This window comes from Nelumbo lutea, chromosome 3, assembly GCF_056320005.1.
Source record: "Nelumbo lutea isolate HS-2025 chromosome 3, American lotus-T2T, whole genome shotgun sequence".
Classification (NCBI taxonomy): Eukaryota; Viridiplantae; Streptophyta; class Magnoliopsida; order Proteales; family Nelumbonaceae; genus Nelumbo; species Nelumbo lutea.
Genome location: NC_142686.1, coordinates 112,488,297 through 112,516,002, shown reverse-complemented (window position 1 = coordinate 112,516,002; position 27,706 = coordinate 112,488,297). Strand labels below are relative to the sequence as shown.

The following is a 27,706-nucleotide window of genomic DNA, read 5'->3' as shown; positions in this document are numbered from 1 at the left end:
TTGCCCCCAGACCCAGACCACAAATTTCAGGAACTGACGTCAGCTTGGGTAATTTCCAAAATCAGAAATTTGTGGGATAGGTAAGGCCAAGTCTAGGTTTTGTGCTATATTATAAATGTTATACATAAATGTTATGATATGACACCTATAATATATTATGTAATATATTATATTACATAATGTATAAAATATGTTTATATGCATAATATGTGCCATTTAATATAAAATATGTATGTGTAATATTTAATATAAAAAAAAAAGTAATAGGCCCAGAATCAGGCACAGCCCATCCCTATGTTTCAAGCCCGGAATCCAGGCTGGGCCCTGCCTGGTCCATGATCACCCCTAACCCCTACTCCTAGCAAGGTTGTCAGTCTCCAGAGATGTAACATCTAGGATCTCTTAGAACCAAAAGTTCAATCTGAAAAACAAAGAATATGCCTCTCTGATCTTATAAAGAATCCTCTAGTACACTGAAATCTGTCTCTTATCCAAACCATCGCAATCTAAAATACTATTAACAGGAGACTCTCAAATACCATATAGGCAAATAATAGCTGATAAAGGGGAAACAGCTCATCTCCCATCAAATTTCATTGTCAACCAATCCAAAATATGCAAGAACAAATACAATTTACCATAAGTAGAACAACCCTCAAAATCCACAACTGAACAATATCAGATATTCAAGGTGTAAAACCACACACATAATGAATTGCAGTTAGAACACCACTCAAAACCCATACTAATGCCATCCCCACCAGGACGGAACTACAACTGAACAATATCAACTATTCAAGCTGTAAAACAACAACTTGGAAATTCAGAATGTTTCCATGAGGATTCACATGAGGTAGCAAGCCAACAAATCAATTGACAGTGTTGTTGGGGAAAATAGCATCAAATTGGTACTTTGGTATAAATCAATCAAGGATAGATATTTGGTTTACCTCCAATACCAGAAAAACCATCAACACCTATTATTATAAAGCTAGACTAGAATTTTGAGGCCTCTTCTGAAGAAGATAAAGTATAAAATTAAATTAAAGAAAAAAAAAAGGAAAAGAAGAGAATGTACAGGCTCAACTACTACTAAGCCGAACCCAGAAAAAAAAAAAAAAACACAACAGTGAAGCCAAGTGCCCAAGAACAAAACAAGGCAGGGGCACACTAGACAACACCAAAGCCCAATATAAAATGCAAACCCCAAAAAACGGTTTTGATACCTTATATACAGAATGCTATGATATACATACAGATGGGAAAAAGGGATAGGCATTTGCATTATTAAAGTAAAGAGCATGTGCTTATATGAACTTCTAACTTTTATGTCTAGTTTTTGAAGCTAAGAGTCATTTCTCAAGACATTTATTTTGTCAAATTTAATTGAACTTCTAACTTATACTGATTTTAATAGTATGATTTCTTACAAGATTTTATATTTATATTTTAAAAGTGACAAAAATATCAGTTATAATAGGTATACTCAAGTGTCTATACAGTATCTGGTATCATATCAAGCAAGTAACATGCCCAAAACCAGTACATTAGTCAACATGCAGTTATCTGGTCACCAGACTCACCACGGTGTTTTAAAAGCACAAGGCACAAAAAAAGTGAAGGCCATTTTGCACCCGCAGCACAAGTCGCAAGGTAATGCACACACCTCTTCAAGCAAAGCGCAAAATTAAAAAAAAAAAAGGAAAATATTAAAAATAGAATTCATTAAAAAAAATCATACTTTAATTTTACACTAAATGTTTTAAAAAAAAGCCTATTAGCTCAAATTTAAATACATAAACATAATATATAAAATGTATCCAAAGTCAAAAATGCAAATATAAAATTAAAAAATAGCAGACAAAACATATTCAGCATGTCAAACTTTTAATTTCTTCATTTCTTTCACAATTGCAATATTTCAAATAGTTGATGTGATGTCACATCTTTCGTTCCTAATTTTACAAGCCACCTTTGTACCAACTACCAGGCACCTTGAGGCAAGCCCAAAAAAATCCACGCTAGGGTCTTAAAATTCTTAACCCCTAAAAAAGGATTTTATAACTATAAATTTTAATAGGGGTTCTTAGAAGACTTGTTTGCGTTTGCTTCAACCAAGCTTAAAAAACACCAAAAGGCACCAAAAAAAAGTGCACGCTTGGACTCAGGCACAAGGCAAACTAGTTGTGCACCTTTTGAAAGTGGTGCGCCTGGGACCTAAACGAGGCGCGCGCATAGGGGCGCCTTGTCTGTTCAACTAGGCATGCCTTTTAAATAATTGGAGCATCATAGCAGAAATGTGAATAACATTTGGCACCATTGCAATAGGTTACAACGAAATATATTCTAGTAGATAATTTAGTATTCTTCTATTATTCCGCTAGCATTGCTAAAAAATGGCAGCCTAGTGCACAAGGTTCCCACCAATGTGACCCGGTCTCCCACGTCACATTGGAGCAACCCAACCGTTTGCGCCAAAGCCCACCCTCGTTAACGCTGTTAATTCAATTTTTTGAATATATATATATATATATATATATATATATATATATTGCTTCTTTTTCATTTCTAATAATTTCAAAAAAGAAGCTCAAGAAAAACACAAACAAATACACAAATAGAAAAAGTATGATAAATCAAACAATACCAGAAGTCCAAGAAGAGGGCTGCCTTCCTGTCGAATGACGTATGTCCTGAGAAGGTTTGGATCCTGATTCAGGAAAAGAATAAGGATGTCTGTCCTGCACCCCCAGTAGAATGACCAGATTATTATTACAATTATTGCCTTTAATAATTTACCATGAGAACAATGCCAAAAAGATGTTAGCATATACTGAAAGAGATGGAACAGTCAAAACAAACCACAAATTTAATCATTACCCAGTCAACACAAGTCTCTTATCTTGACTCTGCAAAGCGTCAGTAATGATGTCAAAAATGCCTTCATTCATGAGATCCCTACAGGAAAAAAAAAACGATTCACATACATATCTTTGTGAACCAATATATTTACAACAAACAAGCAGTCACCATATCCAATTACCTACCTAAACAGTCGCAGTTGCTGGACCAGCTGCAGACTCTTACTTAAAGTACAGAATTCATACAAGAAGAATACCTGATTCAAAGAAAAGTTGTATTAGACCGATCAATGAAAAGCCAGCCTACATAAAAAAATTCTACAAGCATGCATACGACAATGAATCTAGCAATACCATATCTCAGCAAGTAAAACTCGCTAGTGTTTTTTTTAACATCCAGCAAGATAATTTTTAAGTCAGATTTGCCTCTGATAACATGGTATATTCCAACATAAATGGTTCTTTTACTGCCCAAGAATAATGAATTCCAGAGATTCTGCACCTGTAAGAACTAAGAAGTGATTTGTTGCAAGTTAAAGGGGATAGAAGGGCTAGGGCCTAGAGGTAGACCAAAAAGGTTATGGGTAGTAAAAAGAAATGATTAAGCACGAATAACTTAAACAATGGATATGTGTATGCCGACAAACAGAACAAAATGGTGAAACAGGACCCATGTATCTAGAAGAGTAATGTGGGTTGTGCCAGCTGCCGGAACTGTAACGGGTCGTGCTGGGCCGGCACGCAGACCTAGCGGGCCATGCTTACCTGCCCTTTTATTGAACTTTGATGGAAGCAGTCATAGTTTTCAAGGCATTTAGGCAATTCTGGGTGACATTGGGGCGCCTAGTCGCCTAGGCAATGTCTAGGCGATAAGAGTTTTATAATACAAAGAGCAAACTTTTGGCTAGTTCCCTGGTTTTATATACATTCAGCTTGTATATTGATTGACAAAATAGCAACTCTCTTTATTAAAAACACTAAATTTCCTCTAAAAAAGTGGCAAATCATTGTATCTAAAAGATAAAATTTTCACATATATTAATTTCATTAATTTCAAAAAAAATAAAACTATATTAAGTATTTAATAGAGCAATTTCATATCAATTAGTAGCTAAAAAAGGTTATTAACTTATCAATAAGCACCAAGTAGGCCTTTTTCTTTGGAGTAAATCACAAGTGTTGCATCTTTCCAAGAAGGCTCCCCAACAAAAAGCTCCAATCCTCGGAGGGGCCAGTCCCCCCCACACACTTCCACTACTGGAAATGTTTGAGCATTACTGCTAGGGGACCGCACCAGGGTTATGAAGAAATTATTACAAGAAACAACACCAAAGGAAAACAAGGTCCAAACTCTACTATCCGTTTTTGAAGGATCCAACACCATTTCATTCAGAAACTTAAGTCCTTTGTAAGACCTAAGGCCTTTGTAAGACCTTATCAACTTCTGAATCCCTAAGGCCTTTGTAAGACCTAAGTTCCAATCAAATCCAAAATTTGACTCAGAAGGAACTAAGAAAGTAGACACAACCTCCCCTTTATACCAAGAAAATGAAAACAAAAAGAGGAAATTGATCTTTCAATGGCATATTTTCCACCCAAAGATGTTCCCAGGACTTCACATGTTTCCTAGAGCAAAGGTCATACTTGATAAACGACAAAAAGGACGGAAGAATGGCGTGTATGGATCTCCAAGAAGAAGCTCTAGTAGTCCTTGCCAAAATCCCAACGTCCTAGCTCTACCTCTCCGATACTCAAAATTACATTAGCCCACAACTTATCACTATCCCCTTGTATTCTCCACAGCCATTTTTCCAACAAAGCCCCATTTCTCCTCTTGATGTTTCCTATTCCCAAACCTCCTTCAGCTCTACTCTTAGAAGCTATTTCCCAATTCACCCTATGATCTCTTCTCTCCACTCATGGTTCCTACACGAAATTTCTCATCAATTTTTCCAAAGTTCTGCTTATTCTCTCAAGATTCTAAAGACAAATGAAAAATACACTAGTAGATTGGGCAAAGTAGATATTACCAAAATGATTCTACCACCCAAAGATACATAATTCTTCTTCCAAGAGGCTAACCTCAGGAACCTATCAATTACTGGGTTCCAAAAGTTAATATTTCTCGAATTATCCCTAAAAGCATCCCAAATAATGCAAAGGCCACTGCGACACCACACAACAAATTTCTAACCAACCTCACATCATCGCCTTCACAAAATAGAATTGTATCATTAGCAAACTATAGATGAGTAGTAGGTATTCTATCTCTTCCAACCCCTAACCAATCGACTCTCTCTATTAATCTACCCAACACCTCTGCAAATAAAGTGAAGAGGAAAGGCTGAAAGGAGAGAGAGGGCCCCCTTGCCTAACCCCCCTGATTGTCAAAAAGTGGTCCACTATTGTTCCATTCACCAAGATTGAATCATAACACGTCTCAATACACCCCAGAATAGGGATGGAAATTTCATAGAAATTTTAAGATATCCGACCCGTCCCCACCCTAATAGGACCCATTTATCAAAACATATAGGGTTTGGGATTTTATATTAAAACCTTATAGGGTTCGGGTTTGACCTTAGGGTACCCAGTACTCGAACCCAATTATAGGTAACACAGGTATTTGCTCTCAATACCCAACTATAAACATGTTTATCTATCTATCTAAACATCTTTAGAACTGGCATAGCACACTTTCTTTTTAAGAGGGGCATCACATTTTACTTGCAAGGTTCAAAGTATCAAAAAATGCAAAGAATATTGATGATGCAATTAAAAGAAATGTATTTGGATTTTGGATATGTATAGATACAATGGAAAATTTAAGATACACATGGATGCACCATGGAAATTTAAATGAATATTAGAAATATATGAATTTTTTATAATCTACAACTATAATAACTCTATATATCATAAGAAAAATGTATTTTAATAGTTTATGACTTTATGTGAAGTGTAATTTCACCATAAAAATGGGATGTATAAACCATCAAAATGTACCAAGGAAACATTGATATACACACATATGCATAGCTTAACAAACTAATACTATAAATATCATTAATGATCATGTTATGTATAGTTGAAAGAGCACATTCTCCAAAGAAATTAGTCATAAAAAAGTAGCTTAAATGGATAATTGAGATTATAGAGGTAAAAGCATTCAAATCTGGTTTTATTATGGGATTTATGATTCGAGACCTAGGTATTTGAAAATGAATATTTTCTATACTTCAATACACACGAATATAATAAGGGTGCCTATCAATGCTAGTTCAACAATATATCATGAAGTGGCCTAGTGGTTAAAATAATTATGTTTTGTTGGAATGCTTACTTTACTTTTATGCTTGTATTCTGCTGAGTTAGGGTCTGTTTGGTTTGGTTAAAGCAGTTTGTAATCATTGTTTATGTACTCTAACTTAAGTATGGGCATAAGGGTCTTTTCCCTTTTAATTATGGTCGCCCTATATATATTAATATAAGCTGGCACCACCAGTCAGTTCAGTTGACTCCAAAACCTTTCTCTTCTCCCTTCTCTCCCCTCTCTCCCTTCTCTTCTTCTTCCTTATTTCTCCTCTCTTCTGCTTATGTTTCAACCTTCTAATATTTTGACTTTATACAATACTTATTTAAAAATACTTAAATGGAATTAATTGAATTAATTATTAGATGAAGATAATTAATGTTATAAGTGGTGTGTTAAATAAGGTTATGGAGTCAATTATAATAAATGAAATAGCTATTAATTAAGGTAATTAAACTCGGATTTAAAATTTGATAAATGATAGCAATAACAGGATATGTCAAATAATAATTGGGTGGGGCGGGTTAAATGGGTTTGGGACAGGACGAGTTTGGAAAATTGGGAGGAAAAGGTAAACAGGTTAGGGATGGGCTTGGGCTCAAGGGTACCTAAACGGGTTCGGGAATGGAAAGAGCAATTTTCACAAGTACCCCACCCGTTTCCATTCCTACCCCAGAATCCATTTGCACCATTTCTACCCAAACTAAAGCATTCCATCACTTGAATTAAAAAAGGACCAATCCACCATATCATAAGCTTTCTCCAAATCCAATTTACACATAATCCCCTTCTTCCTGACTCTATTCAAATCCTCCACACTCTCATTTGCAATTAATATCTGATCAATAATCTATCTATTTTGGCATTCCGTTTGCAGCTTGTTGTGAAGTGTGGAAGGAGAGGAATGGGAGAGTTTTCCAAAGCAAAAATAGAAGCAAGGAGAAGCTTTGTTCAAAGATTGGGAATTGGCTGTTGGATTGGATTTTTTTTACCAGAATTTGGTCAATTTTAGAAATGGATGAAGGAGTTTCTTAATTTCACAGAGATGAAGCTAAAAGGGAGGTTCCAAGATGTAGGTCATTGGAAAAAAGCTTTGAAGGTAGAAGCAAAGTCATTTCTACTCAAAGAGATGAGGCTGAAAGGGATGCAGGGTTTGAAGATTAGGGAAACTAAGAGAGGGATGGTGATGCTAACAGGGTTAGAAGTGATTCAATGGGTCAAGGAGTTTGTGGAGCAAGCAAGTTACAAGTGCAAGCAAACCAACTGCAAAGAATATCTCTCTGAAGATGGAAGAAAATATGTGATAGAAAGCAAGGTAAACTCTAAAGGGTCTTTCATATCACTAACAGAGTACTTTTTTAAGGGAAAGAAGCAAATTGTCTGCTTCCCAGAGGGAAGGCAGAGTCATGGATGGAAGGAGATAAGTGGGGGCTTGGGGAGAAATACTGAAATGGAAGACAGAAAAACAAGAAGGTACAATAGAGGAGGAAAAAACAGAGAAAGAATCAGATAACACTCATACAAGTCAAGATAAGATGGAAGAGCAGGAGTTTCTTGTAGTGGCGAATAGTGCAGGGAGACAGAATAGGAGTGAATCTAAAGAAAGAAGATTGGGAAAAGAAACTTATAGTTGTAGCTAGCTCCTGGATAAAGGATTGGAAGGCAGTTGCAGGTCTGTTAATAGTAAGGCTGAAGCTGAAGAAAACCTTCATTTTAACACCCTTTGAGAAATGTAAGGCATGGCCTTAAACATCCAATCCAATATGGGAAATTTCACAATCTCAAGTTGGTGTCCAGGATCAAACTCCAGAGATATCTTTGTTGGAAGATGGGGTTGTAATGAGACTATTGGGCCTGCCTTTTTCACCTGTGGAGGCAAGAAATTGTTGAATCAATTGCACAATTGTGTGGTGCAACTCTTGATGGTGCTTACTGGGAGATCACCTTGCAGATATCAGTCTAAATGGAGTAAAACCTGAGGAGATACCATGGAAAGTGGAACTAATGGAGGAAGGGCAGGTTGTTTCAGTTTGGCTATCAGCCATTGAAGCTCAGCTCTGGAGAGAAGCACGTATAGAGGGAGATGAGAAGGTTGAAGAAGCTCTGTGTGGCACTATAGAATTGGTGGATTCAAATGTAAATGGACTTTGAACCAAAATGGAAGCTAAAGAGTTGGGGAGACCAAAAGGCAGGGAACAGGAGGGCTTTCCTAAGCGTGTAGCTAAAGGAAACCAACTGACAGGGATTAAAATAGGGGAAGGGTTGGCCTAGGGAAAGTCCAAAGCAGTTGGGCCAATTGTAGGCCTAAACCAGAATGTGTCCAATAAAGAGTGGCTACAGGTGTCCAAAGATGGGCCTGTGAAAAAGCCCACCGCCCAAGACTTATCAGGTGCACCAAATGGTAAAACGGCCCAAGTGAGTGGATTAGACTTAAGTCACATGACTCCTTAAAAGGTCACATGATTGAACAGTTCGGAAATAAAGTGGCCCAAAAAGTGGCTTAGACTTAAGTAAGTCACGTGGCTCTTTAAAAGGCCACATGGTTGAACAATTGAGAGATAAAGTGGCAAGGGGTGCAACTTGGGCGGGCCCAGCCCGGAATTTTACACCGGCTAGGCTTGGATTTTCAGTCCTCAGGCCCAAGAAGTCGAGCATTTTTTTCGGGCCGGGCTCGGACCTAGTCTTTAGGTAGCCCAAACCCGGCCCGAGCCCTACCCAACTATATACATACCAATGTTTTAAAACATGGAGGCGTGACGAGAGGCATTCCACTACCTAGAGGCATGAGGCGTAGTTCAGAATGCAAGAGGCATAAGCCTCCCGAACACAAGGAGGTGTAAGCCTCCTTAAGAGGATGGGGGTTAGGGAAAGTTAACTTTCCCAAGTGGGAGAAGGGTAACACTTTCCCAGGTAAGTGATACCCAAGGGAAAGGCATTTACTGTGGGTCCCACCTAAATCTTGAAAAAGAACATGGGAGAGTTGGTCAATGGGAATCGAAATCCCATTGACCGACTTCCCCCTTCCAAAATCCGCAAAACGAATGAGGCCTAAGTCACAACAGGCTTCTACAAAGAGGGCAGCAGCTGCACTCATGCTCATGTGCAAATCCCAAGGGAAAGGGCGGCAACCCAAACCCCAGGATCTCTGCAGGGACACATGGAAAAACCCTACTTGTGCCCACTTGTTCCAGATCTAACAGAATGACAAACTTTCATGCTTGGGGAATGTTTCCTATCTCATTACATGAGCTTCCTCTATAAATAGAGGAGGCCTGAAGTCCTCACCTTGGGCTTACACTTGCCTTGCGTAAGCTCTGTTAGTTTGAGTTCCCAACCTTCCCTTAAGCTCCCTCTGCAACTCTTCTCCCTCCTACCTCCATAGAACCATCTACTGCTTTTCAGGTACACCCATCTGTTACGTTACCTACCCTTCCCACACGTTAAAGAAGGATGGTTTAGTGTTGGGCCCATTAAAAAGAGTGAAGAAACCAAAGAAAGTCTTGAACAAAAGCAATTAGATATCTGCTCATATATCTAAAGAAGTTGTGCACCTTATTAAACTTAAGTAGTGTTGAGCTAGGTTTCTACAATTATACATGTGGAAATTTTGGTTGTTTGTTTGGGAATCTTTTGTGTGTGCTTTTGTGCATTTAGTTGGTGCATGGGTTTAGGGTTGTGGGTTTTGGTCTTATGTTGGTTTGGGTGTATCTGACTGACTTTAGCTTTGATTTTTCTTCTGGGATTTTTTTGAGTCCAAGGCAGGGAGGTCAGATGGTTATATCTGGTTGGGGGAGACTTTTTTTGTTCTCACGAAACTTCTTGTTGCCTTTCTTGTATTCTTTTTATTTTAATAAAATCTTTATTTACTTAAATAAAGATCTTTCCCAGATTAAGGAGAATAGAGCCCAAAGCTCTCCAACTTAATTTTGCCTTCATCAACTTCAATAAAACCAAAAGGTATCATAGATATCCATAAACATTGCTAGACACCATGCAATAAGAGGAACTCCAAACACCTTTACCACCAACATCCACACCCTTCAGAAGCTTGGACAACTCCCACAAAAGGATCAAACGACCATGAAGAAGAGTGTCCAAGACCTCCACCCCCTAGGAAAGAATGAAGAAGAGGTTTCCACTAAGAAGTCTTCTAATACCTGACTTCTGACAGAACATACAACCTAGCACAGCTAATTCTAACCTCCCCCAGCACAGGATAGCTACCCTCAAATCACACAACCAGGCATTTGCAGAGGAATGCCTTTCATTCAGCCACCACCTCCTTATCCATTACGACCTTTGTTAGATGCTTCAATTAGTTGCCACACCCAATCTATTCTTTCCTTACTATTTCCCTTTGTTGCTTACCATTGTCTAAAACACTTCTGTAGAAGTTGGAGCATCTGCTCCCTAGAGTAGCCCATGATCCTTTCTATTATATAAAAATCTACAACTATATTAGTACTGCAATGGAATATTTGCTTGTCGCTGAAGTGTGTAACAAGACCACTTTACCTAGTGAGCCACCATGCAACTTCCTCAGCAGTGTTACCAAGATGATCCAAGTTCCTTCATTATTAGTACCTACTACCTAGTGAGCCACTCTTATGATCAGCATGTCAGCAATTATATTATACTTTGAGGGTTTCTCACCCTCCTTTTTACTTTAATAATAATATGATCTTCATACAATTTATATTTATCATTAACAATTTTCTTCTTGTCTTCAAACAACCTAGTGTTTCTCCCATCCTACACACACTGCAATATAACAATGCTAGCACACTTCCACAGAATCTTCCCCCTCTTAATGGATGGGAAAGGATACTTGACCCCCCCAAAAAAAACCTCACTCAGAAAGGATCATGAAGAGCCAAAAAACTAGGAGAAAGTGATTTAATTTTCCTGATATCAAATCTGGTTACAGAAAAAAATTGCTGATGTAAAACATTCAACAATGTCCTCTTGTTCACAAAGAAAACCTACAAGCAACCTTCAATCACTGCAACATAATATACATCAATATTGATCTAGAAGGCATAGTGAACGCATTAGAACATCACCATGGCCCAGTGTTATCTATGTGGTGAAGCGGCGATTAGTCATTTTGGCCACAATAGTCAATGCAATGACTAGATGGTGCCTAGACACGGACTAGTTGACGAAAAAAGTGTGTATTCTAAATTTAAGATATTGATGCAATCTGATAAATAAAATTAATATAAACTACAAGTACAAAATAAAAGAATACCAAATTCTTCTTTGATTCTGCAGATGTGGAGGGTGATCTCATCTTTGCAAACAATTCCTGAATAAAGGTGCTATCATCCTTTAACAAAGAAACAACCTACAGCAAGGCAGAACATTGCATATTAAAGCTAAGTGAAAACTGAAAAGAACACAGAATTCGGGAAATAGGCACACATATTAAAGCTAAGTGAAAACTGGACCTATGGGCACACAATTTGGGAAATAGAAAGTTTAGCAAGGGAGATGAATGTTATGTTTAGATGGGTGAGAAGAACAGCAAATGGGATGGCGCCATGGAAGATAAATTGGCTAAACATGGGACTGGTAGACAACAATTATTTTGGGCAAAACTCTAAAATTGCCTAATGGGGTAATAGTAATACCTCAACTGAAGTTAATAAGATCTTTATTTACTGATAAAAAAATGAAAAGAACACGGATCATCAAAATGTTAAACACTCAAAGAAAAGGAACTTACCACAGCATTATTTGAATGAATGATGGAACTAAGATTAGCAACCGTAGCCTCATCCAAAACTCTTGGCAGTATAACATCCTAAGAATGACAACAGCTAAAGTGCCTCAATCCAAAATATAAATAAACCAAAAAAAAAGAAAAGAGGAGAAAAAATAAACAGTGAGTAACCCGATATAAAGTAATACAGACCTTTATATAACCAATTCTGTAAGTTTGATGGATCTTCGACAAAACTATGGGATCTCTGATAGGAATGGCCTACAGATGGGAGAATAATATAACATAGAAAAGTAATCATTCCATATGAATGAGACTGAAGACTGTCAATTTCTTCCAAATCTACCACCACCCCACAAAAAAGAAGGAAACAAAATACCTATAACCAAAAATTGAAAGAAGAGCAACTTTGTATGATACTACCTCTTTAAAAACCACATGCTCCTTCAGGAAAGAACGATGTTGTACATGAGGAATGTCAGGATCATCTGAAGATCAATATTATGAAGAATAGAGCAGAAACATTAGTGGATCACTAAACACACCAGTAAGAAAAGAAACTATACATCCAAAACCAGCAATTAAGATAATTTTACTCACATGAATACTCCAACAATGAAGAATTTGAATATTATTCAAGAAGACCATAGAATTCAAAATACAAATGCACATGTTAACTGAAAATCAATGAGAAATGGTGTGTTTTCAGAAAGCATGGCAGTTAAAGTAAAAAAATAAAACATAAAAGGAATTTCAAGTGTTTGTATGAATGCAAAAATGAGAATTTTGTTTAAGACATTACACAAAGCAGCTAGAAAGTAATGTTGAAATCATTGACTTGGGAGGAATCTCAAGTTCTACCAATGAAAAACCAAAGTGAAATCATGCAAGTATCACCAAAAAGAGAGACAAGTTAGTAAATGATCATATATCCCAAACATAAGATTCGATCATTGGGTTTTCAACAAACACTAACAAATTCCACTATTACTTGATCATAATTTTTGAACTAACCCACCAAAACATTTTTCTCTATGACTCTGCTTTTAAAAGGACGCAGTAACAATGAGGCAAATAGCAGTCTTTTTTTTTTTTTTGCACGTAAGGCACCAGTTAAGTCTTCCCTTTTTGCATGACCTCACAAGTGCTAACTTTCAAGTGTATTCCTCCTAAAAAACGTCAAACTTTGGTGGCACAGGACCTGCCCAAATGGCTTTTGACAGAAAATCACATTAAATGGCTTACAAGGCAAAGAAAGAACAGGAGAAGATGCATTTGAAATTCAAGGTTGACACTCTTTGGTCAAGGAAGGTTGGATCAGGAAAAACCCCATGAAGGAAATGAATGAGATCCAACATCAACGAAGTCTCACAATATCTCAATCCTCTTCTAAAACCAAATTCTCAGGAAATCCCAGCATTTGTCAAGGAAGCAGAAAGAGAAATAGACTTCTTTTCTAGAAGCAAATGAAAACAAGGTAGGAAACTTTTAACAACATGTCACCCCACCATAGGTTATCCACTTGTCCCAAAACCAGGTTTTATCAACAATAGAAACAATAACCCTCAGGTACAAAGATCACAAAAAGAAAAAAAGAGAATGATTTCCAAGGAGACCATCTCCTAATTTGTGCTTCTTATGTAGGAGTAGTGGCAAGACCCTCTCCCATCTATTAATCTCCTGTTCCTTTGTGTATAGAATCTGGGAGTTTTTCTGTTCTCTTTAAGGTTGCAAGTGGGACCCCCCTTGAGATGTGGTGGACATCTTCAATCCTAACTTCTTGAGGCAACCAAAGAAAAGAGGGAGAATACAATGGAGAGCTACCAAGGCAGCAGTTAGTTGAGTAGTTTGGGAAGAGAGGAAAAACAGAATATTTAATAGAAAATGCAGAACTTTGGAGGAGGTAATAGACAACATAAAATAGAAGGTAGCACAGTGGGTAAGACCTATGATAGCTTCTAAATTTTCTCAGTCACTGACATCCTAAGAGCCTGGACCGAGGTAGCACAGCCACGCAGGCCTCAAGAGAAAAATAAAAAATAAGAATGGAGTGGAAACCTGCAGAAGGAAACAAAGTAGAATTGAACTTTGATGAGAGCTCCTTTGGTAACCCATGTATGAGAAATAGGAGGGATAATCAGAAACTTTGAGAGTAGGATATTGGCTCTGTTTTCAGAGCCAATTGGCATGGGAAACTCCCTGAAGGCTGTGAGAGCTCTTTTTGGTAAACCATGTATGGCAGGAATAGGGGGGTAATCAGAAACTTTGAGAGTAGGATATTGGCTCTGTTTTCAGGGCCAATTGGCATGGGAAACTCCCTGAAGGCTGAATTATTGGCACTGTTGCAAGGTCTTCATTTAGCAAAGCAACAAGGTTATAGACAGGTGGGGGTAGAAGGGGATTCAAAAGTAGTTATTTCATGGGCAAACGGCTATAGACATATCCCATGGACTCTGAAACACATTTTAAGGGAAGTGGAAAGAATTGCAAAAGACATAAATGCTGAATTCAAGTTGGTAATAAGGATTGCAAATGGGTTAGCTGACTCCTTTGCAAAACAAGGGGTACTGAGGCAACAATTGCTTTGGGCTTCCATGTAACTTTAGGGGCCGTTTGGCAAGTCTTTTTATCTTCTGGAAGCTCTGACAGTCAAAAGATGTAGTGAGCTTTTGCATTAAGATCTTGACAGCCTAAAGACCATTCGGTTAAGGCATATCTTTCCACGCATCTTTCTGCGCGAAGACGAGTTTAAAAAAAAAAGCTCCATTTGGAGCTTTCCAAAAGTCACCCAAAATGGGCTTCGCATGTCTTTTCAGCACACAGTCGTTTGGCGGCTAGATCTCCAACAAACCAAACAGGAAAAGCATAGTTGTCAAGGCATCGCCTAGGCGACTAGGCACCCTTGGCTGGGTGCCTCACCCAAGCGCCTTGACTTTTAGCAACTAGACGCCCATCTAGGTGACTAAGCACCTGCCTAGGCAACAAAAATGACAAGGCGGGCACCCTTTATAATCATTTATATTGTTGCATCTTATTAATGTATGTGTCAATACATTTTATTATATGCCATATATATCAGTATACTTTGTTTTAATGTTTTACTATTGAAATTTAAAAGATCAAAGGGTTTTGAGGAGAGAAAAAGAAAGAAAGGAAGAAAGAATAGAATTATAAAGAGGTTCTGTTTTTTCTATTCTCTCTCTCTCTCATTTAAATAAAACAAAAACTCCATCCTTGTTTTCGCTATTTTATTTTCCATCTTGAATATTTAGCATATAAAGTTGACCTTTAGCTGCTAATTGATATGAAATTCTCTACTAAATCCTTATTATAGCAGTATTATTTTTGCAAATAATTAAATTAATATATGTAAAAGATTTTTATCTTTTACATGTGATGATTTTCCACATTTTTAGAGGAAATGTAATGTTCTTAATAAAGAGAATTGCTATTTTTTCAATTAATATACATGCTGAACAGTATATAAAACTAGGGAACTAGGACCTAGCCAAAAGTTAGAATTTTATATTATAAAATTTTATCACCTAGGCGACTAGGCGTTTCCATGTCGCCCAGCATTGCCTAGACGCCTTGAAAACTATGGGGAAAAGACCAAAACATAGTCTGCCAGGCTTCTAAATAGCCAATAGACTGCATGGAAAGACGCACAAAACGGGCCTTAATTATGATTGTTGGGGGATGACCTTTTTATCATCAAGTTGTACTGATCTCATTTATAAATAAATATAATAAAATAAATTTTCTGCTGATCAAAAAAAAAAAGATTTCCAAGGAGACATAACTGTCTATCGTTAAGCCAATACCCCATCCATCATCCAAAACGCAATGGATACTTCTAATCACAGCATGCCAAAGTTTGTTGTATCCAGAAAGAAACACCACAACCATAGACTTAGCAAGGCAGAATGTCTAAGAGATTGTGTACCCAAGCTTTACCTAGCTTCCCTTTTGTTTTTTTTATTACAATACTCTACTTTAGCTAATCATTTTTAGTTTCCAAGCTCCCAAAGAAAATCTCTCATGACACTAGCATTCTTAAAACCAAAAGGGAATAAACTTGCAAAGTTGACAAGGGTGAATTTAATTAGAGTTATTCTTCCTGATAGCTCCTTTTCCATGTGGATAATTTCTTGAAACCTATACAGGGCCCCAAAAACATGATATGGAGTAAGTGCATATATTCCCTACAAATCTACAATTGATCATATGATCTTATCATGATATATGTTAAAAGTGATAAATTCTCTTGACTGTTTGGACTTGTGGACCCAAAAATAGAAGGAACTGTACCATCACTAAAACAAAACAGCTTCTTATCAAAACCTTTCAGCAACCTGTTCTGCAATCCCAATTACCATTCAGCTAAAATTTTGACTAAAAGGCAAATGGGAGAACAATGAACCATTAAGATAAAAAGTACAGTCCCAAATATTGTAATATGACCATGAAAATTTAACTACCTGGTACCTACAAACAAGATCCTCACCATAGACAGTATGTTAAACTGATCATGTTAGTAAAATTTAGTTTTCAAAACAAAAAGTAATTTAAAATTTAACATAAGCGTATAGGACTTTACACTCGAGGGACCCAATAATATCCATGATGAGCTCATCCCCAAAAATTTTCTCAAAGATCTGAGAGTTATTAAGCATAACTGCAGACAACCAAAAAGAAGTTTGTATCAACAGAAGAAACGCAAAAAACTGCAAGATAGGCTTAGAGAATAAAATACAAAAGCAAAACTACTAACCAATCCCCTTGACTATTTTGAATATTGTGTGAAGACCATCAATATTTTCTAAGTCTTCGCATATTCTAAACAGGTCCATCAGCTTGGGGAAAAAATATTGCTGCAAAAGAAACAATAAAATTCTTTTCAAAACACAGTTAGAAACCTGTAGTAATAACAAGAGGCAGGAAGGCAAGGCAGTGAAAAAAATGCTATCAGAAATAATACTATGACAATTGTGGCATTTGTCCAGGTGGAAGACATGAAAAATATAAATAAAGCAAATCCCAAGCGCAAGTGCAAAATGATGATGGGTGATGGTGGTGGTGATATGCTTGTCCTCTGAAGAAAGAAAAGTTAAAATAAGAAACCAAGCATAGCAACGCATATATGTAAAACAGACTTAGCACACATATCATAATGCAAAGTTGGATCGAGAACAGATACCAAAGCATAGTCCAATATATGGTACAATGTGCATTAATTTATTGAAAATTAAAAAAAAAACAAAGATTTAAAAAAATCCCCAAGATGTTACATTGATGGTGTTAGAATATACAATCAAAGGCCATCTCAAACATAATTTTCCAAAGGGGCATACACAGGACACAGAAGTAAACTAACTTGCATAGCAGGACACATGCAATAAAATAGTTTTATGACTTTATCCCGAGACAATAGAGAAAAGTTCTAATTAAACAATGAAGCTCAAGGATGTCTTTATCAGTTAAATAATGAGAGCACCTTGATTTGAAAGGAAATAAAACCAAAACAGCAGCAAGCATATCAGTACAACAGGGAGCAACTCTGACTAGTGAAAAATCTTCTATTAACAAAATGATAGCATCCAAATGAGTGACAAAAGCACTAGAAGCTCATCACAGTTTGAGTCACCTCCTATAGGTCCAGCATATGCTATCAACATTTTACTATCAAGACATCTGAATAACCTTCCAATCCCTAAAGCCTTCAGATTCCCAATACAGCTTCTGTCAAAGCTGAGTGTGGTTTTGTGATTGATTGGAGGAAATCATTCTAATATAAGGGCATCTCTATTTGGTTGATGACCCACCACATTAATCCCACATCTATCCAGCAATCAATATATCATCATCAATTTGGACCTTAAACTCTTCCCCTTATCCAACCGATGAGCCAACCTAGCGACTCTCAAATCAATGATTCCCTAGTTTTCTCCTTAGTAGAGAGGACCAATGTGTTCCACTTGGTTTACACCTCACAAGTCACAAGGTGATATACACACCCAGATCTACTGTAATATAGCTTAATTAACTCAACACAATGCCATGTAGTTTGTTGATTCACGGGTAAGATATCTGTTCAAATGCTTGATGAACATTCAACTTAACTCAACACAACTAGGCCTTGTCCCAACTGTATGGAGTCAACCATATGAAACATGCTCCACCATTCAGCTCTGTTCACTGCCGCATCAGTTGTTAAATTATGGGTCCTTAAATCCTTTCTCACTACTCCAATCCCTGTTCTTTTTTGGTCCAACCCAAGCTCCTATAGACCATAATTGTTCATTTAAAATTGCAACATCTAGAAACAAAGCTGTTAATTGATCAATTTGGGTCCGAAATGATATATAATTGATCCAACTAAGTCATATTTGGATCCTAATTGATAACCACAAAAGGAAAAACTCAATTCAATTAGCAAAGCTAAGGTCTTTCCAAAGATCATAGTTGGAAAGCTCGACCTAGCCTGACTATAATCAGATTTAAACACGTACAGAGGCCAGTTATTCATTTTGTTCAAAGATCAAATGGTATAAACATGCATCTAGGTCCACTCGTAAATATTAGGCTCAGTTTGGAAGGAGTACAAATACAAATTTGTAGACTAAAAAACCTTATATTTTGTGGTATTTTGTATATATTTGCATGGTACTTATTTGTATTTGTACTCTTTCCAAACTGAGCCTTAATTTCAACTTACACATTAAAGCACTTGGGGGCCATTGCTTGGTGTAATGGTAAAACCTCAGAATGACAAGCATGAGAACAGAGGTTCTAATCTAAGAGAGGCAACTTGGAGAAAAGAACGAGACATAAGATAAAGTTTGTATACAGTGTATCCATCACAATACACCAGACAGCTGAGACCACCATTGAGTAATGACCTTTAGATTGAAGCATTTGTAAGATTTTTCTTTTAAAAATTAAATTGGGCTGTTTGGTATACTGAAAGCTGAATATTTAGGTTTCAAAAGTGAAAGCTGGAAATAAAAAATTATAAAACTTTGGTTCCATTTGCACTTGGATATGAAGTAAAACAAGTTATTTTCTTGCCATCAGATTTGGCTATAGTACTTTGCATCCTTGTCCCCATGCTGATTCATGCCACATCATCTAGCAGTATTTCAAATGTGATGTGGTCAAATTTATCATGTGACAAATATATACAAGCCCTTAGTGTATCCATGTATTCCATGTGGTTAAAAAAGAAAAAAGAAAACTAAGGAAAAAAAACGTGTACTTGGATATATGAAAGCACATAGCAGTGCACCACCTCAGCACATCTGACAACCTATCCAATGCTAAATAGCCAGATAATCTATTATTTTTTTTATGAGTAGACAATCTATTTTTGATAATAGCACCAAAAATAGTTGCATGAGATGTTCTTGATAGATGAGCATCTCAACCAATCTAGCATATTAATATAGACCGTGCGGTGGATTTGCCATTGGCATGGAGAAAACTCGTGAAAGTGTGGTGGAAGGCACCACTAAAGATTTTAATGGGATATTCCATCCATGAATATAAGTCAAAGTTCAGCGCTTAGTGGTTAACAATCAAAACTATGGCAGTAGACCAGCATTTTAAAAGAGCAAGGCGCAAAAAATAAAAATAAAATAAAATAAAAGCCCAAGGGCCAATTTGCACCCAAGACACGTGCCTTTTTGAAGCAAGGCACAAAAATACAAAAATTTGCTAAAAAACCAATGTCAGAAATTCCAAAAAAATGCAAAAGAAAATCAAAAATATTAAACATAATATTAATAAGAAATAAAAACTTAAATTTTAAAATTAATGGTTTAATGATGAGGACCTCAAAGCATGGGCTCTATATTTGGGATAAGGTGGTTCTACCTTCTAACAAGGTTCAAAGTATCAACCCGTATCGGCTGATACATATCGTTTCGGGACCCCACCGATACGCCCTTATAGTGGGTGTATAAGAGGTATGACCGGTTCAGAGGATGGAGGAGACCTGAACCAGTTTCAGAAAAATAAAATAAAAAAAAACTAAATAAAATAATATCGATTCGCTCAATACGCCCATACCGGCGTATCGGGCATATCAATATTATGAACCTTGCCTTCTAATATCAAAAGAAGAAGAGCCAAGCAAGCACTGAGTATAGCTAAACTGCTAAAATGAGCCTGAGCTAAGACCAAGCTCATGGATCAGTTCACAAGTCTGAATTGAGCTGTGCAAACATCAGTACATCCCTAATTGGAATAGTTGTTCCCTGGGTTGTTATGCTCCTACAGTCTTGAAAGTGCTCCCAAAAGAACTGCAGATGGAGATCTTGGTTGCAAATTGGATTTGGAAAAGGCCTATGATTCAATTGAATGGAACTTTTAGTTAGAAGTCCAAGAGAAATGGATTTTGTAATACACTTCCTGGGTGAAAGGGTATGTTACCTTAGTCCATTATTCAATTCTTATAAATGGGTAGAAAAAGATTTCTTTCTAGCTAGAAGAGGAACCAGATAGGGAGATCCTTTATCACCTTTTCTCTTCCCCCTTGTGGCAGAAGTGTTGAGTGGTATGATTGTGGCTGCAGATGCACAACATCTCATTAGGTGGTGGAGAATTGGTAGGAACCAAGTTGTGGTTTCACACCTCCAGTATGCTGAAGATACAATTTTGAAGTTTTGCAGAGGTGGAATTGCAGGATGTTGTGCATCCTGCAAAGGAAGAACTTTCAAGTTTTGCAGGAAATAACCTGGAAAAGGAAGAACTTTCAAGTTTTGCAGAGGTGTTGGGTTGTGAGGTGAGGAGTTGGCATGTAATCTACCTAGGACTACCTTTGAGTTTGAGAGAAACCTGAGAGGTGATGGTTTCCAGAAACCGGTGTTAGAGAGGATTGCTAAAAAACTAGCTATTTACTTCCCATCCAATTTTCGTGTACCAACAAGGATTGCAAGACAGATAGAAATATATGAGGGATTTCTTGTGGAAACTGAAGGATGAAAAAAAAGGATCACTTAGTTAAGTGGAAACAGGTATGTCAGCCAAAGAAACTAGGGGGTCTAAGGCTAGGGAATATCGCTCTGTTGGTTAAATGGTTATGGAGGTCCCCTTTGAAAGAGGCAAGCTGTGACAAAGCAGCAAGCATTCATGGTGTGGAAGGTAATGGTTGGGATACTAAACTCAACCATCATTCAACTTCAGCCTCCCTGTCTCCCCGTGGAAAACAATTCATGAGATATACCCTTCCTCAGTTCTACATGCTTTGATTTGGGAAGGGGTGTTGGAAAGACCTTTGGATAAGGGAATATCCTTTAAAGGACCAGTTCCCTGACTTGTTTGCCCTCTCTAACCGTAAAGGTGCACCAATATCCTCTTTGGGCACTCCTTCCCCCTCAGGCATCAACTGGGACTTACGTTATAAAAGAGACCTAAGTGAGTGTGAGTTTTCTTCTCTGATTAACCATCTTAATATCTTGGAGACTTCTTTTTTTGACCCTCTCTTGGATGACTCTAGAATCTAGGTTCCATCACCTGATGGACTCTTTACTAGCCCCTTTTTTCATGTTCTTAACCTTACATGCTTCACAAGGGGTGGACTTCCCGGTGAAAGAAGTTCAAGCTTTCTATTGAAAATCTTTCCCTAGAAAGGATAACACCTGTGATGTGCTGCAAAAAAGGCGGCCTTTTGATTGTGCCTCTCCTCATATGTCCTTCTTGTGTAGGAAAAGTGAAGAAACCCTACCCCATAAATTAATCTCTTGCTCCTTTGTTCGACATATCTAGGGAGTTTTTCTGTTATGTTTTTGGTTGAAGATGGATCCCTCCCCATGAGGTGGTGGACATTTTCAGATCCAATTTATTAGGCAACCAAAGAAAAGAGGAAGATTGATGTAGAAAGTTACCAAGGCTGCAACTATTTGGGTGGTTTGTGAGGAGAGGAACAACAGAATTTTAATGGCAAAAGTAGACCTGTGGAGGAGGTAATAGAGACAATAAAAGTGAAGGTACCATTTTAGATTAAAATTTTGGATTACTTTCAGAGTTTCACAATGACAGATATCCTAAGGGCTTGGAAGGAGATAGCATTTTCCTCTAGAGACAGACATAATAAAAAATGGGAATAGAAACCCCCACAAGGCAGTAAAGCTGAACTTTGATGGAATCTTTTGGTAACCCCAGCATGGAAGGTATTGGTGGGGCAGTAAGACATTCAAAGGGAAGATTATTGGCTCTTTACGCCGGACCAATGGGTGTGGCTAATTCCATAAAAGATGAATTGGTGGCTTTACTACAAGGCCTCAGGTAGCTAAGCAATTGAGTTTCAGCAAATTGGAGGTGGAAGGGGACTCAAAAGTAATCATTTCTTGGGCAAGATGTAACAGAAATATTCCTTGAACCCTCAAGAATGTTTATAGGGAAGTAGAAAGGATTGCAAGAGATCGGGGTGCTGAATTCAAATGGATAAGAAGTGCAAATGGGTTATCTGACTCCGTAGCTAAACAAGGGTTAGAAAGGGAGCAATTGTTTTGGGCATCTTTGCAAAATAGTTTGATTTTTGGATTGATATCATGGTTTTTTTTTGAAAGGTAAGATAAATTTATTAAATCAAACTATTAAAAGTACAAAACAGAACCTGCCAACAACAAGGCAAGCCTGAGAACCCCCCTATTACAAGCACCAAATTGACTGATTCTTAGCAACTGAGTTACATTTATATGTCTGAATTCTGGGGTGACTGAAATCCAAGATATCAGTTTACCAACAGCCATATGGACTATTTCCTCAGGCCCTCTCGCTCTTTGTTTAAAAATTCTGTTGTTTCTCTCAGACCAAATAGACCAAATCACTGCTGCCGGGATGGAAATCCAGACCAGTTTCCCTCTTTTCTTCAAATTACTGAGCTTCCAACTACAGAGCAGATCCTTAACCGATTTAGGCATGACCCAACATATCCCCACAGCCTTCGAAAAGTGATACCACACCTGTGCAGCAAACGGGCAATGAATGCAGAGATGATCCGTAGACTCCAGATGATCATCAAAAAGGACACAATACTTATCCGGGATCTGCAATCCTCTTCTTTCAAGATTAGTTCTGGACAGACATTGTTTAAGGCCATTGTCCAGACAAGGAAATTAACTTTTGATGGGCAAACTGAATTCCAAACCTGCTCAGCAGGGAAGTCCTCCACTGCCACTCTACTACTGAGTCTACTGGCCAGAGATTTTACTGAGAAAATACCCTCATTGGACCAAACCCAATTCCACTGGTAATCCTGATTGTAGGCAATGTTTTGAACCTGTAAAGTTTCCAACAACCTCGTAGCTTCTTGAACTTCCCAATCAAAAAAACCTCTTCTGAACTGGGGAACCCATGTCACCTCATTGCCCAAAACTGTGTATACTTCAGCCACCGAAGCATTCTGGTTGGAGGCACATTGATAGATGAGAGGAAACTCTTCAGCCAAGGTATGGTTCAGACACCAATGATCTTTCCAGAATTTAACCCTATCCCCTTTACCAACTTTGAGACTGATTCCCCCCTCGAACAAGGGGAATACCTTCTTGTTCCCCCCTCATACATGTGAACGATAATTTTTCTTAAGAAAATACATGTGCCTTGCCGATGCACCTAGGCACGTGCACCTTTCAAATAACTAAGTTTTACAACACAATAATGTAGAAAGAGAACGAAGACAATGTTTCCCATGATACATTAACTTAATCAAAAAGACGAGGGGGTTCTAGTGGACATGCTTTTGACCCGGTAGGCTGATATTAGGGGTGGCAACGAGCTGAGCTTATCACGAGCTGCTTGAGCCCAATTTACAGGCTCAATTAATAAACGAGTCGAGCTCGAGCCTAATAGAGCTCGGCTCGTGAGGCTTGCGAGTCCACTAGAACATAACATTATAGAAAATAATATATAATAAAAATATTATAATTCTTAATTTTTAAATATCAAATAAAAAAAATATTTTACATATAATTTTTATTTTTATAAAATATTTTTCCTCAAATCGAGCTCGAGCCTTATACAACCTTGGCAAGCCAAGCTCGAGCCTCATACGATTCGGCTCAAATCCACCCCTAGCCGGTATTGTATATTATGTTAATAAAAAAACAATTTACTTAAAGTATCACCTAGGCATTGACTAAGCAATTGCCTAAGCATTTTGAAGGCGCATCACTTATAACCAACCAATTAGGTTGTCTGGTCATAAACACCTTAGAAGTAGCAAGTAAATAGGCCCTTTTGTGTTCCTTCCTGAGTGAGAGAGAGAGAGAGAGAAGAGAAGAAAGAGGAGAAGAGAACGTAGAGAAGAGAAGAGAGAGCCGATTGAGACTCAAAAACTCTGGGCTGATCGTTCCCAGCTTCTTATTTATATTCACTTAATGTAATAAGAACTAAAGTTACAAGAATGCCCCTGGTAGTTTCTAATAACAAACAACTAACAAGGGAAAAAAGAAAACTAGGCTGACAACATACTAACAGCATACTAACACAGACCCAAACAACATACTAACAGCATACTAACACAGAACCAATAAACAAGATTTACAACACTCCCTCTCAAATTGGGTCGTATATATCTATCATGCCCAACTTGTCACACAACTCATTGTGTCGCGAGTACGGAAATCCTTTTGTGAGGACATCAACAAGTTGTTCCTTGGAGTTGACATAAGGGATGCAAATCTCCTTTCTTTCCAATTTTTCCCTTATGAAGTTTTTGTCCACTTCAATGTGCTTGGTCCTCTCATGTAGGACAGGATTGTTGGCGATGTTAATGGCTGCCTTGTTGTCACAATAAAGAGACATAGGTTTGTGAACAGTAACTCCAAGCTGCCCTAGGAGATTTTTAAGCCAAAGAACTTCAACCACCCCATGTGCCATAGCCCAATACTCCGCTTCAGCACTTGACCTTGCTACCACACTTTGTTTCTTGCTTTTCCAGGTTACTAGGTTTCCTCCCACAATATGCAATACCCACTTGTAGACTTTCTGTCATCCACCGCACCAACCCAATCAGCATCTGTAAAGACTTCCACCTTTAGATGATTATGCTTACTGAATAGTAGACCTGTTCCTGGATACTTTTTTAAATATCTAAAGAACTCTCTCTACTGCCTCCAAGTGAGGTTTCTTAGGAGAGTGCATGAATTGGCTCAGGACCCCAAGTGAATAGGCAATGTCTGGACGAGTCATGGACAAATAAATCAACTTCCCCACTAACCTTTGGAACTGTTTTACATCTTTCAGAGGTTCACCATCACAGTTACCCAATTTATGATCAACATCCATAGGAGTATCTACTGGCCTTGCACCTAACTTGCCTATGTCTTGTAACAAATCAAGAGTGTACTTCCTTTGAGAAATGAAGATACCCTTTTTTGAGCGGGCAACTTCATTCTAAGAAAATACTTTAGAGGGACTAAATCTTTCACTTCAAATTTAGACGCAAGAAATTGTTTCAATTGTTGTATTTCTGAACTCTAATTTCCTGTAATGATGATATCATCCACATACACTCTCAAAACAGCAACATGTTCCTGACATCTCTTCACAAAGAGTGTGTGATCAGACCGACATTGCTTGAACCCTACTTGCTGAACCGCCATATGGAACTTACTGAACCAAGCCCAGGGAGATTGTTTCAATCCATAGAGAGACTTTCTTAGCTTACACACCTTTTCACTTCCCTTGGCACAAAATCCTGGGGGTTGAACCATGTATACCTCCTCTAGGTCACCATTTAAAAAGGCATTCTTAATGTCTAGTTGTTGCAATTCCCAATCAAGATTAGCAGCTAATGATAAAAGAACTCGAATTAAGTTCATCTTAGCTACTGGAGCAAGTGTCTCATCGTAGTCAACTCCGTACACTTGAGTGTACCCCTTGGCTACCAATCTTGCTTTATACCTTTCAATTGTCCCATCTGCCTTATGTTTAACTGTAAACACCCACTTACACCCCACTGGGTCTTTCCCCCTTAGAAGATCTACCACTTCCCAAGTTTGATTTTATGGAGGGCATTATTCTCCCCCTTCATAGCATCTGCCCATTCAAGGCATTTTAAGGCTTCTGCAACATTTTTTGGTACAGGGATGCAATCAACTGCAGATAGGAAGGCTCGGTATGAGGGGGAAATGTGATCATAGGAGACATACTAGGCGATGGGATGTTTGGTAATGCATGACCTGACTCCCTTTCTTTGAGCAATAGAAATGTCAAGGTCATCCACAGTAGGAGCAGGGGTGTCAATAGGTGTAGCAAGGTTTAGATTAAACCTCATGGGAGTCTAACGGTGTTAAATGCTCAGTGGTTGGTAGCTCCACATCTCTATCACATTGTTGATCTCTACGGCGTGTACGTTTGAAGACACGAAAGGGGGCCAAGTCTGGAATAGAAGAGAGACTTGGTGGACCTGAACCTGCTTCTCCTCTTCCACACTACTCTTCCCTTAAGGAGAAGCAGGGAAGAACGGTTCAGACTCAAAGGACACATCCATAGAGACAAAGAATTTATGACTAACAGGATCAAAGAACTTATACCCCTTTTAAGAGTAGGGATACCCCAGAAAGATACGAGGAATGGACCGAGGGTCTAACTTACCCCGAGACGAAGACAAATCACAGACAAAAGGCACGACAACCAAAGACTCTCATGGGAATGGAAAATAAAGGGGACTGAGGGAACAACTAATGAGGGGCCATGTAGTTCAGCACTCTAGAGAGCATGCGATTGATGACATAAGCAGCTGCAAGTATAGCATCCATCCAAAACTTCTTTGGAACATTCATGTGTAACATCATCCCTCGAGCTACCTCAAGAATGTATCTATTTTTTCTTTCGGCAACACCATTTTGTTACAGCATTCTTATGCACAAGCTCCTATGAATAGATCCATGGGAGGCAAATAACTCACTCAACTCATCATGGAAATATTCCTTAGCATCATTTGATTGGAAGATCTGTATTTCGACATGGAACTACGTAAACACCATCCTCTGGAAGTCTTTCACGATCATTGGAACTTCATCTCTGCTACACATCGGGAATACCCATGTATATTGGGATAAATCATCGATCAAAGAGATAAAGTACTTATACCCGCCCTCAGAGGTTATAGTGGTGGGCCCCCATACATCAAAATACACAATATGAAAAGGAAAATTGAATCTTTTATTATTTGAATGAAAAGTTGTTCTACGTTGTTTGCTCAACTGACACGTTTGACACTGAACATGACTTAAATAAAAATGTAAACAAAGATTTCACTATTTCAAAGGAAACATGACCTAATCGACTATGCCACAAAAAAAAGACTCTTATCTGACTGACTAAATGACTCCGAGGACAACACCAAGAGACCAGCTTTGTTGTCGAGAATATAGAGACCATCCATTAGGCTTCCTCTACCAATCGTCCTCCCAGAAGTTAGATCATGAAAAAACACATGAACCAGGAAAAAAGGTTACACTACAGTTTAAAGAATTTGTGATGCTACTGATTGAAAGCAAATTTATAGGAAGTTGGGAAACATGCAACACACTATTTAGGTTAAGGCCGTGGGGAAGGGATATTGATCCTTGGCCTGCAAAGGAGGAGAATGATCAATCTGACAAAAGGCTACAAGTCTGAAACAAATTTGGCTTACCGGTCATGTGGTTAGAGGCCCCTGAGTCAATGATCCAAGGGGAATCAGTAGTGGTGATATGGAATGCAGAAGCTGCATTACCTAATGTAGATGCAAATGAAGTAGGAGTACCAGTGACCGAACTAACCATCTGTCGCAAAGCCCTTCCATATGACTCCAAG

The 27,706-nt window shown here is 38.0% G+C and overlaps 1 protein-coding gene across 2 annotated transcripts in view; it reads right to left on the bottom strand.

Annotated features, from left to right (window-relative positions):
- Nucleotides 1–27,706, bottom strand: part of LOC148867698 (uncharacterized) — a 61,503-nt gene that overhangs the window by 19,261 nt on the left and 14,536 nt on the right. For both annotated transcript variants that reach the window (XM_088979490.1, XM_088979489.1), the window contains 9 exons: nucleotides 16,674–16,773; nucleotides 16,500–16,577; nucleotides 12,323–12,387; nucleotides 12,092–12,160; nucleotides 11,903–11,980; nucleotides 11,426–11,521; nucleotides 3,048–3,118; nucleotides 2,881–2,958; nucleotides 2,648–2,741 (listed from right to left, as the gene is read on the bottom strand). In XM_088979490.1, coding sequence (XP_088835616.1) covers nucleotides 2,648–2,741; nucleotides 2,881–2,958; nucleotides 3,048–3,118; nucleotides 11,426–11,521; nucleotides 11,903–11,980; nucleotides 12,092–12,160; nucleotides 12,323–12,387; nucleotides 16,500–16,577; nucleotides 16,674–16,773 — 729 coding nt within the window. The remainder of the gene's footprint in view (nucleotides 1–2,647; nucleotides 2,742–2,880; nucleotides 2,959–3,047; nucleotides 3,119–11,425; nucleotides 11,522–11,902; nucleotides 11,981–12,091; nucleotides 12,161–12,322; nucleotides 12,388–16,499; nucleotides 16,578–16,673; nucleotides 16,774–27,706) is intronic.